General features: G+C 42.5%; 2 protein-coding genes across 4 annotated transcripts in view; one reads left to right on the top strand and one right to left on the bottom strand.

Moving 5' to 3' along the window:
* Positions 1–3,911, top strand: part of LOC112261662 (methionine aminopeptidase 1) — a 28,649-nt gene extending 24,738 nt beyond the window's left edge. For all 3 annotated transcript variants that reach the window (XM_024437157.1, XM_024437158.2, XM_024437159.1), the window contains 3 exons: positions 467–610; positions 1,024–1,089; positions 1,183–3,911. In XM_024437157.1, coding sequence (XP_024292925.1) covers positions 467–610; positions 1,024–1,089; positions 1,183–1,349 — 377 coding nt within the window. In that variant the 3' untranslated portion in view covers positions 1,350–3,911. The remainder of the gene's footprint in view (positions 1–466; positions 611–1,023; positions 1,090–1,182) is intronic.
* Positions 3,912–11,037: 7,126 nt separating this feature from the next.
* Positions 11,038–15,913, bottom strand: LOC112261663 (alcohol dehydrogenase 1). The gene is made up of 9 exons (XM_024437160.2): positions 15,803–15,913; positions 13,377–13,478; positions 12,836–12,977; positions 12,654–12,741; positions 12,319–12,538; positions 11,974–12,234; positions 11,727–11,859; positions 11,478–11,616; positions 11,038–11,388 (listed from the first exon to the last, which is right to left on the bottom strand). Exons 1-9 carry the CDS (start codon positions 15,818–15,820, stop codon positions 11,355–11,357), a joined length of 1,137 nt encoding a protein of 378 aa, XP_024292928.1. The 5' UTR covers positions 15,821–15,913; the 3' UTR covers positions 11,038–11,354.
* Positions 15,914–16,307: the final 394 nt, after the last annotated feature.

Genomic DNA, 16,307 nt, shown 5'->3' with positions numbered 1-16,307 from the left:
ATGTATTATATTAAGTTAAAATAAGTGTTAATTCAGTATTGTTGTAATTGTCATTATTACAAATTAAAAAATCGCCCGATGAATCGGTATCGGCTTTTTTGGTCCTCCAATAATCGGCGTCGGCGTTGAAAAATCATAATCGGTCGTACTCTAATATGTAACCATTTGATTCTTGAAGAAAATAACTTATAAATGCCTCATGAGCTTAGTTCAACTGCCATACCCCATCCTTAACCCAAAATTTAAATATGTTTTACTCCAATGTTTGTAAACAAACGCCTCAACATGGTTAAAACTATGATTTTGATATCATGGATGGTCAGTCCTTGCATCCACAGTTCTGTCTTTGAATTTGAGAGGTAACTTTTCTTCAGCCCCATCCCTCAGCTTTTTACCAAAACTGGTGGGGAGAATGCTTTGTTTCAACTGCTGATTGCCACTTTGTTTTTTTCCCTCCCTTTTCTAGTGAAGCCAGGTATCCGCTACAGGGAACTTGGTAACATCATCCAGAAACATGCCCAGGCTAACGGCTTCTCTGTGGTGCGGAGCTACTGTGGCCACGGCATCCACAAACTGTTCCACACTGCTCCTAACGTGCCGCACTATGCCAGTACGTAACAATACTTATTAGGGCCGGGATGATACCTGTATTACGATACTCATTTGTATCGTGGCAAGGAAACAACACAAAGCCGATGTAACTTGTTTAGTAAAACAGCCCTAATGTTGGAAACAAACAATTGTTGTCATTTATTTAGTCATATTTATTTTCCAAGCTACAGCACACTATTTTACATACAGCAGGTTTTTAAAGGACCAAAGAGATGTCTGCTTTTTTTTCCTTCATTTTTGCCATGGAAAAAATAGATACTGGTATTGTTCCGGCCCTACTTCCTCTCCTTACACCAATAAGCTTGTGAAATTGACATCCTATTCTCAGATATCATAGTAGCCTACTTTATTAATCCCAACTGTGATTTGGGGAAGATGTATAAAGCAGTGGGTTTACTCTTTCCTTTGCAGAAAACAAAGCAGTCGGAGTGATTAAGCCCGGCCATGTATTCACCATCGAGCCCATGATCTGTGAAGGTAAGGGCCCTCTGAGACGGGTGTAATTTTGTGTGTAATGGTTGGTAATTATATACCTATGTCTAATACTGTGTGTGTGTGTGTTCTGTGTAGGTGGTTGGCAGGACGAGACATGGCCTGATGGTTGGACAGCAGTGACCCGGGACGGAAAGCGTTCGGCCCAGTTTGAGCACACCCTCCTGGTGACTGAGACGGGCTGTGACATTCTGACGCGCCGGCTGGATGACAACGGACGTCCCCACTTCCTGAACCAAATCTAAACGGGGGGGGGCGACACAGCATCACATGGACTGTCTCACGGGATGCGTTCTCTTTTGCACCCCCGTTGTATCACACACACCTCTAACCTGAGGCACCACACCCCCTGGAGGCCCGCCCGCCGTGGCCCAGCTCTCACTGTTCAACGAATTTACTGTCCTTCTCCAAAATTAACGGAAAGTACTTGAATACATTTGATATCAGCTGTGTGGATTTTTTTAATCTAGGCTGTTTTAAGAAAAAATGTCTCATCAGGAGATAAAAAGGACAAATAAGAGAAGGGAAGTGTATTCATGAAATGTGGCTTTGCGCAGTTGCAGGTTGAATTCTTACCTTGATTGTTAGCTTGGATTCTGTTGATGTGTATAACTGAAGAGGCATGGAAGGGATCAGGCTTTAGTTTGACCCCATGACTTTTAGACATGTGCTACCTTACTGTATTGCTTAATTGATTGCAAGGCAGCCATGCTCCTATTGACCGGCTGTTCAGCTCACCTGTAGTGTTCTGTTAAGGTGTGTCGTCCAGGTCTATTCAAATCTGAGCCCTGAGGAGTGAACTAGTTTAGTAATAATTGGAGTCCCTCACCTGGCATCCCCCGGTCTGGTTTGAATCGGGATTGAAGTCAGCAGTGCTACGAACCCTGGGGTCTGGATTGGACTTGTCCTGGTGTAGTGCGTTGGGCCTTAATTTTTGTGAATTAAGAAAGAGCATGCTGGCTAATGTCCAGGCAGCATATATCTGTTATTCCTCAGTCCAGTCAATCACTATTTACCTTGATATGCTGTCGATTTACTGGTGCGAGCAACAGCCTTGAGTCTCCATTTCCAGTCTTTCCACAGTTTTTCTGCCACCTTTTTATTTCTTCTATGATGGAGTGATAAGCAGCTGTTGTGTGTGTTTTTTTTTGTTTGAGTGTGAGGACTGTATAAATGCCAAAGGCTCTATTGCAGCAGAAGTTTGGGTTTACCACCGACCTGTGAGTTAATACCCGATTCAAGAATACTGTATTAAAATAGTAATCATTTGAAGTATTGTTTTACATTAGCTGGTAGTTCTGCATTTGTTTTTCTTCCCATAATGTGCACATTAGAAAATGATAAATTAGACTAGATTCTTACTCCCAATGCTATACGCAATTAGCCTGGCGAAGAGGTTCAAATGAAATTGACCAGTAAGACAATTCTTTGATTTATTGTATTAAATTCAAATTGATAAATTTTCTAGAATTTCATAACACAAATACTGCAAAGTAAGAAAGGGGAAAGTATGGTATTAATTTATAACCTTGTAAATAGAAAGCTGGCTTTAATGTGATTCTTCTGCAATGCCTTACCATTTCCCAGCATGCATTAAACCAAAGCCCTCTGATACTCTCAAAGGGCAGTGTATGGGTCACAAACTCATCCAGCTTCTTGTTCATGTACTCACTGACCAGTTTAGGAAAACTCTCCACACTTTTATACCCTGTGGAAAGCAGATGTGAAGTGTGACCTCAATCTAATCAAAGACCACATCCCAGAAAATGCTGGAAAACTGATGATTGGATATTGTGGGGTGCCAACTACACAGAGCTATTGGCTCTAACTGTGACATCATTAGACCCATCCCAGTCTCATCCAAGCAGTTCCAGTCAAGGTGTGTCCTGTCACCAGCTGGAATGGGCAATTGAAAATCTCTTGCCCGGCTGCTGCCACCCTCTGGAACACAGTATGTCACTTAGGTAACCGTCACCTTACTATGGTGCCACTCTAACCATTGGGTGTAACAGAACATTTGCTGCAATTAAGATTTGAACCACTTTTTATGTATTATTCAATAAGATAAAATTGAGAAAAGCACTGTGTGCTCTTCTTCCTCAATATTGTCAACAAAATAGTCATTTACTCCCCAAACACTCAAGGGAGTGGTCAGTAAAGGTGACATTCACCTCATTGCCCACACACTCTAGACTAATCCAGTCCTTTAGTCATCTCAACCAAAACCTCCTGGATGGGATTGCTGGGGTTCACCAGCTCAGTGACTCCAAACTTCTTGGGCACCTAAAACTTGTCTGGGTTGAGGTCGATCCCATTGGTCCTGGTCGCCCCTGCAGCTTTGCATCCCACGATGGCAACCAGGCCCAAAGCCCCAAGGCCAAACTGCACAGGTGGAGCCCGCCCCCACCTGTAGGGGAATGGAAATGAAACACCAAAGCCAGTAGGTGAGAGTTGTCCTGCTATACTCAATCAGTTGAATCGGGTGTATTAAAAACAAAAAAATCAATCCAACTACCACCTCTTCAGAGGACAAAAATAAATAATTTTTTTTTCTAGTTTTTTTGTTACATAGATACATTTGACAAACATGGCACTTTTATATACAGCTTTCCCTTGACATATTAACGATCATGAGCTCCTTAATCTTACCCTTCAGCTGCTCTCAGCCCCTACCATCGTAGACCCCGCTCATTTGGTGTCCATGTGCCATATATTTTTCTAACTGTGCTGTTTTACATGTATTTTGAACCTTTCTAATTGCATAGTATCCACATATTGTGACATAAAGATGAAAACCTTTGCTACCAGTTTTATTATATTGTTGATTGACTATGGCTTTCCAAATCGCCCAACACTGCTATTTGTATAGTTCATTTTAAATGAATGTTTTGCTTTTTTAGCCATTCCTGAACCTGTGACAAGAAACGAGCTTACATACCAGAATAAAATAAGGGCGATACCAGAATAAATTATCTAGTGATTGTCTCTCCGTGGCAAAATCTGCAGAGCTGAGATTGTTTTATGCTCCATATATATAGCATTATATTGGTGGCAATAATTTTGTGTAATTTAAATTGAACTATTTGAAGTGTTTCTTGTATGAGGTCATATACCATGTTCCATGGAATCGGTACTTCAAAAATATTTTCCCAGCTATTTTGCAACCTGTATGGCATAGCTGTCAACATTTTTGCCCTCAAAGTTCCCTACCTTCTTCCACTTGCCTTTTCCATTTGTGGTAATGCTGCAATCATTTGGTTGTTACTTGGAATCAGATGTGTTAGTGAGGAAATATTCTGCATTTACAAAATGTCATGCTGTTTTCCTTGTTCTTGTTAAAGCTTTTAGAAAGTGTTTTTGTCCCCCTGGAGTGAGTTAATTGCTGCCCCGTAGCCTGTGGAAATCCCACAGCACAGCAGCCAGACCCTGTCCAGAGATGCCGCCTTGTCCACCTTGTGCACTCAAAGTGCTCCAGCCATGGGCCAGACACTTCCCCTTACAGGATAATCGGGAGGTTCCATCTGGCATCTGCCCCCATGCTCTGTGTCACCCTGGGTTAAGGAGAAACATGGCTTTGGAAGAGTCCCAATTGCTGCCGTGGCAACAATCTGCAACACACAGGCTAAGTAAATATATTTTAATTCAGCCAATTAAGGAGATGATTCAACTTTACTGTTGTCTACTAAGGTAATTACAGTAACTGCAGTGTTTTCCCTCAAAGGCAAGTATGAAACCACCTAAGTGTCAATGATGTTAATAATTGAAGGGTAAATGGACTCTTGCCTACGATTCTTGGTTGCCCACTCACTCTCTCCCTTCCCAACACCCATCTTTACAGTAATCTCATATAGCAATATAAGGTGCTAAATCAATCCTATCTAAAGTAATCAAAATAAAGTGGTGCCTAATGTTAAGTGCTATTGTGACCCATGTCTACTGTACACGAGACGGTTTCTGACAATTTGTGCAGCAAATTGTCAGAATTTAAAGGTGTTAACCCTCGCAAGGCTGCAGGCCCAGACGGCATCCCCAGCCGCGCCCTCAGAGCATGCGCAGACCAGCTGGCCGGTGTGTTTACGGACATATTCAATCAATCCCTATACCAGTCTGCTGTTCCCACATGCTTCAAGAGGGCCACCATTGTTCCTGTTCCCAAGAAAGCTAAGGTAACTGAGATAAACGACTACCGCCCCGTAGCACTCACTTCCGTCATCATGAAGTGCTTTGAGAGACTAGTCAAGGACCATATCACCTCCACCCTACCTGACACCCTAGACCCACTCCAATTTGCTTACTGCCCAAATAGGTCCACAGACGATGCAATCTCAACCACACTGCACACTGCCCTAACCCATCTGGACAAGAGGAATACCTATGTGAGAATGCTGTTCATCGACTACAGCTCGGCATTCAACACCATAGTACCCTCCAAGCTCGTCATCAAGCTCGAGACCCTGGGTCTCGACCCCGCCCTGTGCAACTGGGTACTGGACTTCCTGACGGGCCGCCCCCAGGTGGTGAGGGTAGGCAACAATATCTCCTCCCCGCTGATCCTCAACACTGGTGCCCCACAAGGGTGCGTTCTGAGCCCTCTCCTGTACTCGCTGTTCACCCATGACTGCGTGGCCACGCACGCCTCCAACTCAATCATCAAGTTTGCGGACGACACAACAGTGGTAGGCTTGATTACCAACAACGACGAGACGGCCTACAGGGAGGAGGTGAGGGCTCTCGGAGTGTGGTGTCAGGAAAATAACCTCACACTCAACGTCAACAAAACTAAGGAGACGATTGTTGACTTAAGGAAACAGCAGAGGGAACACCCCCCTATCCACATCGATGGAACAGTAGTGGAGAGGGTAGCAAGTTTTAAGTTCCTCGGCATACACATCACAGACAAACTGAATTGGTCCACTCACACAGACAGCATCGTGAAGAAGGCGCAGCAGCGCCTCTTCAACCTCAGGAGGCTGAAGAAATTTGGCTTGTCACCAAAAGCACTCACAAACTTCTACAGATGCACAATCGAGAGCATCCTGGCGGGCTGTATCACCGCCTGGTACGGCAACTGCTCCGCCCTCAACCCTAAGGCTCTCCAGAGGGTAGTGAGGTCTGCACAACGCATCACCGGGGGCAAACTACCTGCCCTCCAGGACACCTACACCACCCGATGTTACAGGAAGGCCATAAAGATCATCAAGGACATCATTTACATACTCATCTCATATGTATATACTGTACTCGATACCATCTACTGTATCTTGCCTATGCTGCTCTGTACCATCACTCATTCATATATCCTTATGTACATATTCTTTATCCCCTTACACTGTGTATAAGACAGTAGTTTTTTGGAATTGTTAGTTAGATTACTTGTTCGTTATTACTGCATTGTCGGAACTAGAAGCACAAGCATTTCGCTACACTCGCATTAACATCTGCTAACCATGTGTATGTGACAAATAAAATTTGATTTGATTTGACAGAACAGCCCTAACCAGAATAGAAAGAGTGGGAGGCCCCATTGCACCATTGAGCAAGAGAAGTACATTAGTGTCAAGTTTGAAAAACTGATGCCTCACAAGTCCTCAACTGGCAGATCCATTAAATAGTACCCGCAAAACACCAGTCTCAACATCAACAGTGAAGAGGCAACTCCGGGATGCTGGCCTTCTAGGCAGAGTTGCAAAGAAAGAGCCATATCTCAGACTGGCCAATAAAAATAAAAGATTAAGATGGGCAAATGAACACAGACACTGGACAGAGGAAGATTGGAAAAAAGTGTTATGGACAGACTAATATAAGTTTGAGGTGTTCGGATCACAAAGAAGTGTGATGATCGTGAGATGCCGAAAAAATTTAAAGATGCTGGAGGAGTGCTTGACGCCATCTGTCAAGCATGTTTGAGGCAATGTGATGGTCTGGGTTGTGCTTTGGTGGTGGTAAAGTGGGAGATTTGTACAGGGTAAAAGGGATCTTGAAGGAAGACTCACTCCATTTTGCACCGCCATGCCATACCCTGTGGACAGCGCTCAATTGGAGCCAATTTCCTCCTACAACAGGACATTGACCCAAAGCACAGCTCCAAACGATGCAAGAACTATTTAGGGAGGGAAGAAGTAGTCAGCTGGTATTCTTTCCATAATGGAGTGGCCAGCACAGTCACCGGATCTCAACCCTATTGAGCTGTTGTGAGAGTAGCTTGACCGTATGATATGTAAGAAGTCTAAGCTAGATGTCCTCAATCTCACACAAATTATCAAGGAACCTACCAGGTACAACCCTAAATCTGTAAACACGGGCACCCTCATAGATATCATCCTGACCAACCTGCCCTCTAAATACACCTCTGCTGTCTTCAACCAGGATCTCAGCGATCACTGCCTCTGCCTGCGTCCGTAATGGGTCAAACGACCACCCCTCATCACTGTCAAACGCTCCCTTAAACACTTCAGCGAGCAGGACTTTCCAATCGACCTTGCCCGGGTATCGTGGAAGGATTTTTGCCTCATTCCATCAGTAGAGGATGCCTGGATATTCTTTAAAAGTGCATTCCTCACCATCTTAAATAAGTACGCCCTGTTCAAAAAATGTAGAACAAAGAACAGATATATCCCTTGGTTCACTCCAAACTTCTCTCCTTGACCAGCGCAAAAACATCCTGTGGCGTACTACATTAGCATCGAATAGCCCCAGCGATATACAACTTTTCAGGGAAGTTAGGAACCAATATACACAGGCAGTAAGGAAAGCAAAGGCTAGCTTTTTCAAACAGAAATTCGCATCCTGTAACACAAACTCCAAAAAGTTCTGGGCCACTGTAAAGTCCATTGAGAATAAGAGCACCTCCTCCCAGCTGCCTACTGCACTGAGGCTAGGAAACACTGTCGCAACCGATAATCTACGATAACCGAGAATTTCAATAAGCATTTTTCTGTGGCTGGCCATGCTTTCCACCTGGCTACCCCTACCCCGGTCAACAGCTCTGCACCCCCCACAGCAAGTTGCCCAAGCCTCCCCCATTTCTCCTTCACCCAAATCCAGACAGTTGATGTTCTGAAAGAGTTGCAAAATCTGGACCTATACTAATCAGCTAGGCTAGACAGTCTGGACCCTCTTTCTAAAATTATCTGCCGCAATTGTTGCAACCCCTATTACTAGGCTGTTCAACTTCGCTTTCGTATCGTCTGAGATCCCATAAGATTGGAAAGCTGCCGTGGTAATTTCTCTTCAAAGGGAGAGACACTCTAGACCTAAACTGTTACAGATCTATATCTATCCTACCCTGCCTTTTCAAAGGCCTTCGAACGCCAAGTTAACAAACAGATCACCGACCATTTCGAATCCCACCGTACCTTATCCGCTATGCAATCTGGATTCCGAGCTGGTCATGGGTGCACCTCAGCCACGCTCAAGGTCCTAAACAATATAACTGCCATCGATAAAAGACAATACCTGCGATATTGCTGCATTTTGCTGAGAGGCTACAATGTCTCTCAAACCCATGAATACAGTCACGATGCCTTTGCAATCTAATCCAACAAGGACAAGTCCTGTGTGATGAACTGGTGGAAACCTTGAAAAAGGAGTCCTTTCCATTCAGCTAAGCATTCACGTGTGGGCCCGTCGAAAATAGGTGAATCCGTTGCGTCCAATATCGTTAATCTGGGTATTATGAAAAGTGTTGAGACGCTTTGTTGACTATGTGGTGTTGCTTTGAGTTTGAGGTGAAATTTTTGTCCTGAATACAATACGTGTTGAATTTGCCCCAAACATAACATCACTGAGAACCACTCTGTTTTCAAGCATGGTGGTGGCTGCATCATGTTATGGGTATGCTTATGATTGGCAAGGGCTACAGAGTTTTTAGGATAAAAACAAACAGAATAGAGCTAAGCACAGGCCAAATCCTAGAGGAAAACTTGGTTCAGTCCACTTTCCAACACACTTTCACCTTTCAGCAGGACAATTACCTAAAACCCAAGGCCAAATATACACGAGTTGCTTACCAAGACGACATTGAATGTTCCTGTGTGACCTACAGTACCAGTCAAAAGTTTGGACAGACCTACTCATTCAAGGGTTTTCTTTTTTTCACTATTTTCTACATTGTAGAATAATAGTGAAGACATCTAAACTATGAAATAACACATGGAATTATGTATTAACCAAAAAAAGTGTTAAATAAATCAAAAAAGATTTTAGATTCTTCAAAGTAACCACCCTTTGCCTTGTGATGACAGCTTTGCACACTCTTGGTGTTCTCTCCACCAGCTTCATGAGGTAGTCACCTGGAATGCATTTCAATTAACAGGTGTGCCTTGTTAAAAGTTCATTTGTGGAATTGGCACAGTATACAGAAGATGGTATTGTACCAAATAGGGCTAAGTCCATATTATGGCAAGAACAGCTCAAATAAGCAAAGAGAAATGACAGTAAATCATTATTATTACAGGGTAAGCATTTCCCATCCTGCCTACCCTGACTCCACATCACTGCTGGTTAACCAGTAACTGTGTGTTGTTACTGTGTAAACTGTTGACTGTGGTATTGACTTTGAAGGACCAGGTCAGAATTATTATGTGGATGGAGTTCTCACAAACATCACTAAATATTCCTCCATGTGAAATCTAAGTCTTTTAAAATGGGGTCCATCACATTTTAGGTGAAACCTTTTTTGTAATGTTTTTACATTTAAAAAGTGTGTATGCATGCATAGGCAAAGGGGTGTGTGTGTGTGTGTGTGTGTGTGTGTGTGTGTGTGTGCACCCTTTCAGGAAGAGCAAATAACTGTCATCTGAAGTTCATCTGTTTTTGTTCCCCATCTTTTCTGAATGATACAATACATCTGTCCTAACAATCCCAAATGACTTCAAACACATTTTCTCCACCCATGTACAGTAGACAGTTCGCTTGTATTATTGTAAAATACTTTGTTTTTACTGTAATGTTAGAAAATGTGAACTCATGGATAAGGATATTCTGGAAGTACTATCTTCAGACTTTAAAAAAAAAATTTTTTACTTCAGTCTCTCAAAATACTTTTTAAAATCAGTTATGATTTACCAATGTATGTTTTTTGTTTTCATTCTGTTAATGCTGCAACAAGTTGGTCTTCTGGGAAAATAAAGATGCATCGAATTGGAATTGAAGCAGTGCTTTTATTACCTGTAATCAGACCTGTACTTTTTTATTTGTTATATTCTGAAACACATTTCGCTTTAATTTTCTATGTGATCAGGTTCCCATTCCCTGTCAGTGTGTGCAGTGTGTGCTGCTCTGCAAGTATGCTTGTGATCACATGCAGTGTGTGTCACTTCACCACTTTGATGTTTGTGTGTTTGATCCAGGCTGCTTCTGTCACTTTTCATCTGTGTGAGTCTAATGCAGTCATTGAAGTGACACAAATTGCCTGTATCTTTATCACTCTGTGGTTTTTAGTCAATGTTCTGATAGCAGCAATGTGTTATAAATATCTTTAATGCCAGAATCAATCCTACTCTTATTTCAATCACATATATTTATAATGATCTAACGACAGAATATCATCAAATGTAGGGACAAGCTGATCCCAGACAATTTTATTACAAATAACTACACTGTCTGATTAAAAAAATCAGAAAGAAACAACTGGGTCACTGTCACTCATTGACAAACACAATCACGACAATAAGTATCATAACAGACTAACCCGGAGAAGCATGTAAGTGTTGTTGAAACACGTTTGTGTGGAAATGTACTCTGTTTATATATTAATAATAATGTATGAGCACAGACATTACACTGATAAAGGGTATTGAAAGGCCCGGATACCATACTGATAAGTTATCGTCGCTCACAGCGACTTTGTTTAGATGCGCAAACTAAGGTAGGAGATAGGATAACTAATAACCGCCAATCTATTGACCTAGCATTGATTGAGCAACAACCGAGAAGTAGGGAATGGTTTTATTCAAAACTGACACATGATAGCCAGATCTCTTTGTACTTTATCCTACTCCCACTTGACAATGACTAAAGCAGAAACATAATTGGCTTCCAGGCAACATAACAAAATCAAAACATGATTATCATTGTTGTTACAATGGTTACTAGCAGCATGCCTGCAGTATGCTACCTACCATTCACCCCTACTAATACATATTGTGATATAGTGAATCATTGGTTTATCAAGCCATATTGTATAGTTTTGCTCGTTGATTGGTTGAGCAGGAAAAGTAAGTGATATTGGCTGGGTTGAGTTGACCCTCTTACTGCAGTGCCACACTCAGGACTGACCGTATACTGCAAAACAAGGAGAACACGAGCATTTATTTTTCTGAATATTAAATTCAACTTCTCACAGGGACAAACAGTACTAAGGTGAAAGTTACCAGTCTCCTGTCTGCATGAGTTGGATGGCGTCGTTGACCTGAGCCAGGGTCATGTTGTGGGTGACAAACTCATCCAGCTTCACCTTCTTCTCCAGGTACTCATTCACCAGCTTGGGCACACCATCCTTACTCTTAAAACCTGGCGTGCGCACGCACACACACACACACAGACAGACACATATTTAGAAATATATCACACACACTCAAATACATGTATAATGTTTGACAGTTGATTGATAGGTGGCACACCTCCAAACAGAGATCCTTTCCAGGTGCGGCCAGCTATGAGCTGAATGGGTCTGGCAGCAAAGTCATCCATGTCAGTCCATCCGACCAGCACACTTACTCCCCATCCCTTAACACACGACTCCAAAGCACTCCTCTAAAGAGAGACAGGAATAGATAGAGAATTATAGATCTATACCACTTGACTCAATCAAGACATCACACGCACGCACTTATCTCAACATCATACAAACACACAATCTAAACCCACCATTACGGCCACACTCCCCACACATTCCAGGGAAAAGTCCACTCCTCCATTGGTCATCTCATGCAGCACTTGACTGATGGGTTTGTTGTGGTCCTTGGGGTTGACAAACTCTGTGGCACCGAAGACCTTGGCCTTCTCATATTTGGTCGGGTTAATATCAATGGCGATGATCCTCTTGGCCCCAGCGTTTTTGCAACCCATGACCGCTGCCAACCCCACAGCTCCCAGGCCAAACACAGCACATGTAGACCCTGGCTCCACCTGGGGGAAAGGTGTCCTATGCATCAACACTTTAGTATATGAAGACATCACAACAACTAAACCTGATAGTTACAATTAACACACCTTGGCTGTGTTAAGGGCTGCGCCATATCCGGTGGCGACTCCACAGCCAAGGAGACAGACCTTGTCGAGAGGGGCTGAGGGATGGATCTTGGCCACGGCGATCTCATTGACCACGGTGTATTCTGAGAAAGTGCTGGTCCCCATGAACTGCAGAACCTTCTTCCCCTTACAAGTGAACCGGGTGTCTGACTCTGACATCACATCATACCTATCACTGGCCCTGGTGGGATTGGCTCATGTTCAGTGCAAGAATAACATGCAAAAGTTATATTAAACATTTTAAAAAATAGGTATTGTGAAAGTTTCTCAAGACTAGGCTAGTAATGGGACCTCACCAGCCCTTCTCACACAGGTTGGTCTTTGGGCTCTTGCAGAACCGGCACTGGCCACATTGGGAGATGAACAGAGGGATGACTTTATCACCTAACAGGAGGAGAGGCAGAGTACACAGCTTTTTCGTACATGCTGTTATTTGTATCCAATTTGAAAATACAGGTTTACTAGCTATATTTCCAACCTGGATTGAACTTGGTCACTTCCGACCCCACACTCTCGACAATCCCAGCCCCTTCGTGGCCCAGGACACAAGGGAAGCCATCCTTGTGTTTCCCCTCAAACAGGTGGTACAGGTCAGTGTGACACACACCCGTGGCCACTATCTACACTCAACAGGACAAAAACAAAGCGGTATGAATTTTGAGAAGTGTTCTAAAAATATGCTAATGTGAGTGTCAGAAGTGTTTCTGTATGCTCATGTTTATTTATGTGTGGCACGCTGTGTGTATTCATGTGTATTTATGTGTACTGGACCCATGGCACATTATGTGTATTTATGTATACTGGATCCATGGCATGTTATGTGTATTCATGAGTATTTATGTGTACTGGACCCATGGCACGTTATGTGTACTCATGTGTGCTGTGTGTCCTCAGCAGTGCCCTCATACTTGGCCAGGGTAATATCAATGGTGATGATCAACACTTGATCATTGCCTTCTATGCGCTGCATAAATGAGAGCTTGTGTGTGTGTGTTTGCATTAATTGTAGTCTCTCTCACCTTGATGCGAATCTCATGTGCCTGGGGAGGAGCCACCTCAATTTCTTCCATCACCAGGGGTTTGCTTGGCTCCCATGCCACTGCAGCGCGGCATTTAATCACCTATAAAACACAACACGACCCAAAACAGGTCCAGTGGTGTAAAGTACTTACATAAAAATGATTTAAAGTACTACTCAAGTCGTTTTTTGTACATTAATATTTATCTTTTTGACAACTTTTACTTTTACTTCACTACATTAGTGAATTTGGCTATTTCAGCCACACCCGTTGCTGACAGGTGTATAAAATCGAGCACACAGCCATGCAATCTCCATAGACAAACATTGGCAGTAGAATGGCTTTACTGAAGAGCTCAGTGACTTTCAATGTGGCACCGCCATAGGATGACACCGTTCCAACAAGTCAGTTCATCAAATTTCTTCTCTACTAGAGCTGCCCTGGTCAACTGTAAGTGCTGTTATTGTGAAGTGAAAACATCTAACAAGTGGTAGGCCAAGCTCACAGAACAGGACCACCGAGTGCTGAAGCGCATAGCACGTAAAAATTGTCTGTCCTTGGTTGCAACACTCACTGCCGTGGTCCAAACTGCCTCTGGAAGCAAAGTCAGCACAAGAACTGTTCATTGGGAGCTTCATGAAATGGGTTTCCATGGCCAAGCAGCCTCACACAAGCCTAAGATCATGCACAGTGCCAAGCTCACCACCATTGGACTCTAGCGCAGTGGAAACAGACTAATCTGGGTTGTCAGATGCCAGGAGAACACTATCTGCACGAATGCATAGTGCAAACTGTAAAGTTTGGTAGAGGAGGAATAATGGTCTGGGCTGTTGTTGATGGTTCGGACTAGGCCTCATTGTTCCAGTGAAGGGAAATCTTAACGCTACAGCATACAATGACATTCTAGACGATTCTGTGCTTCCAACTTTGTGGCAACAGATTGGAAAATGTCCTTTCCTATTTCAGAATGACAATGCCCGTGCACAAAGCGATGTCCATACAGAAACGGTTTGTTGAGATTGGTGTGGGAGAACTTCATGGCTTCCAGAGCCCTGACCTCAACCTATCGAACACATTTGGGATGAATTACAACGCAGACTGCGAGCCAGGCCTAATCGCCAAACATCAGTACCCAACCTCACTAATGCTCTTGTGGTTGAATGGAAGCAAGTCTTAGCAGCAATGTTCCAACATTCAGTGGAAACCTTACCAGAAGAGTGGAGGCTGTTATAGCAGCAAAGGGGGGACCAACTTAATATTAATGCCCATGAATTTGGAATGAGATGCTCGACAAGCAGGTGTTCACATACTTTTGGTTATGTTGTGTAATTCAGCGAAGGGCTTCATTTCAGTCTTTATATACTTCATTGTTTACAGTACAATCTGATTCATTCAACTGTTGAGCAACTAAAACCCTATATAAATATTTATCTTTTTGTCCATTGGCTTTATCCCAGATGCACTCTCTGCCAAAGTCAATGGTTGTGCAAAAACAATTTGGATAGTTTCAGAGTGACTCTCCCCAAAAAACATATTATGCTTCACATTAGGCATGGAGTTTACAGTGTGTGTGCGTGAGCGTGTGTGAGTGTGAGGGAGTGAGTGAGTGACCGCAGTTGCCAGGTTTTGAAGACCATTCCAGTTATTGTGTAATTCCAAAAGGATATTTATCCCAAAGAAGAGGTTGTTATTCTGCAGGACAAATCTCTGATGAACTTGAAAATAACTTACTAGAGAGCTATAGTAAGCCCAGCGTTGGGAAGTTAATCATTGTTTTTTAACGTTATATTGTAATCTAATTACAGATACTTTTGAAAAACTAGATGATTACTTCTTGGATTACATTTCTTAAATTTTCACAATGCCGTTAAATTCAGCAGTGAAAAAGGGTGCAAGTTTAAGTTTGTTCCACCTGAGTAATCTCATCACAAGTCAGAGAGCACTATGATGACACACCAAATGCGTTTGATGGATTCTTTTTGTCTTATTCTGATGCCTTTTAAGGGGAAATTAATGCAAAAGGAACTGAAAGCAATCCAATTAGTTTGGATAATCCAAAAATTGCGTTACTGCCACCACTCACTGTCATTTTCTAAAGTACACACTCAACCTTAATCAAATCGTACCGAAACACTTTAAATCACAGATTGTGCATCATCACATGTCAGTTCAATATCAGTTAGAGAGAGGCTTGATCAACTAATTCAAATGCAGAGGATTCTCTATTGTTACATCTTTACACATGCATATCTCTCAATAACAATCACTTGGTAGGAAGCAAAATGTATGTGTACAGCTGTATGTGTACTGTACATGAACCCAAATACAAAATAAATAAGTGATAAAAGTTGCAGTAGATATATTAATAAAAATATATATACAGATGTGTATTCGAGAAAGAGAGGGGTGAAGACAGAGATACATACTTTTCCTGCAGTTGCCATCTTCTATCAACCTAAGGAGTTTGGAAGAGAAGAGCAATATATTTCAGCATAGAGTTAGAGGGAGAGAGTGTGACAGAGGGATGGTTTGGACAACCTTTAAATACTCCAGCCATCCAGACTAGAGGCTAACATTCAGAAAGGGAGGGACCTTTTATTGCAAGGCTAGATATCCTTACACTGATACAAGTGGCATGAAATTGGATATCACAACTGCCGGTTCGTTCAACGTAGATTACAACTAACACTGCACAGTTATTGTTTGTAGCTAACATAACTGCATGTAATATAGATAAGTCACCGAGATGAGTCAATCATGTGATTCATCTGTTTGTAATGACCTTTGATATAACCTGTGAATTTTGGCTTTATGGTTAAATGCAATATAGTGTTAACTAGAAACTAGATTGAACTGTCTGTGTGGGATAGGCTCTTCTGGGAGATAGTGTTGTCTCGTTCTTCTCGAACAATGTGGAGACTTATTCTCTTC

This window comes from Oncorhynchus tshawytscha, linkage group LG11 (genome assembly GCF_018296145.1).
Source record: "Oncorhynchus tshawytscha isolate Ot180627B linkage group LG11, Otsh_v2.0, whole genome shotgun sequence".
In the NCBI taxonomy this organism is placed as follows: domain Eukaryota; kingdom Metazoa; phylum Chordata; class Actinopteri; order Salmoniformes; family Salmonidae; genus Oncorhynchus; species Oncorhynchus tshawytscha.
Note: the sequence above shows the minus strand (reverse complement) of the source record. Positions and strands in the feature narration are given on the sequence as shown.

What these genes read in the sequence shown, in the direction of transcription:
- LOC112261663 (XM_024437160.2), bottom strand. An exon ending in AACCTGTGTGAGAAGGGCTG is followed by an intron (nt 12,539 to 12,653) that starts GTGAGGTCCCAT and finishes CAATCCCACCAG; the next exon opens with GGCCAGTGATAGGTATGATG. An exon ending in TGGGGAGTGTGGCCGTAATG is followed by an intron (nt 11,860 to 11,973) that starts GTGGGTTTAGAT and finishes GTCTCTCTTTAG; the next exon opens with AGGAGTGCTTTGGAGTCGTG.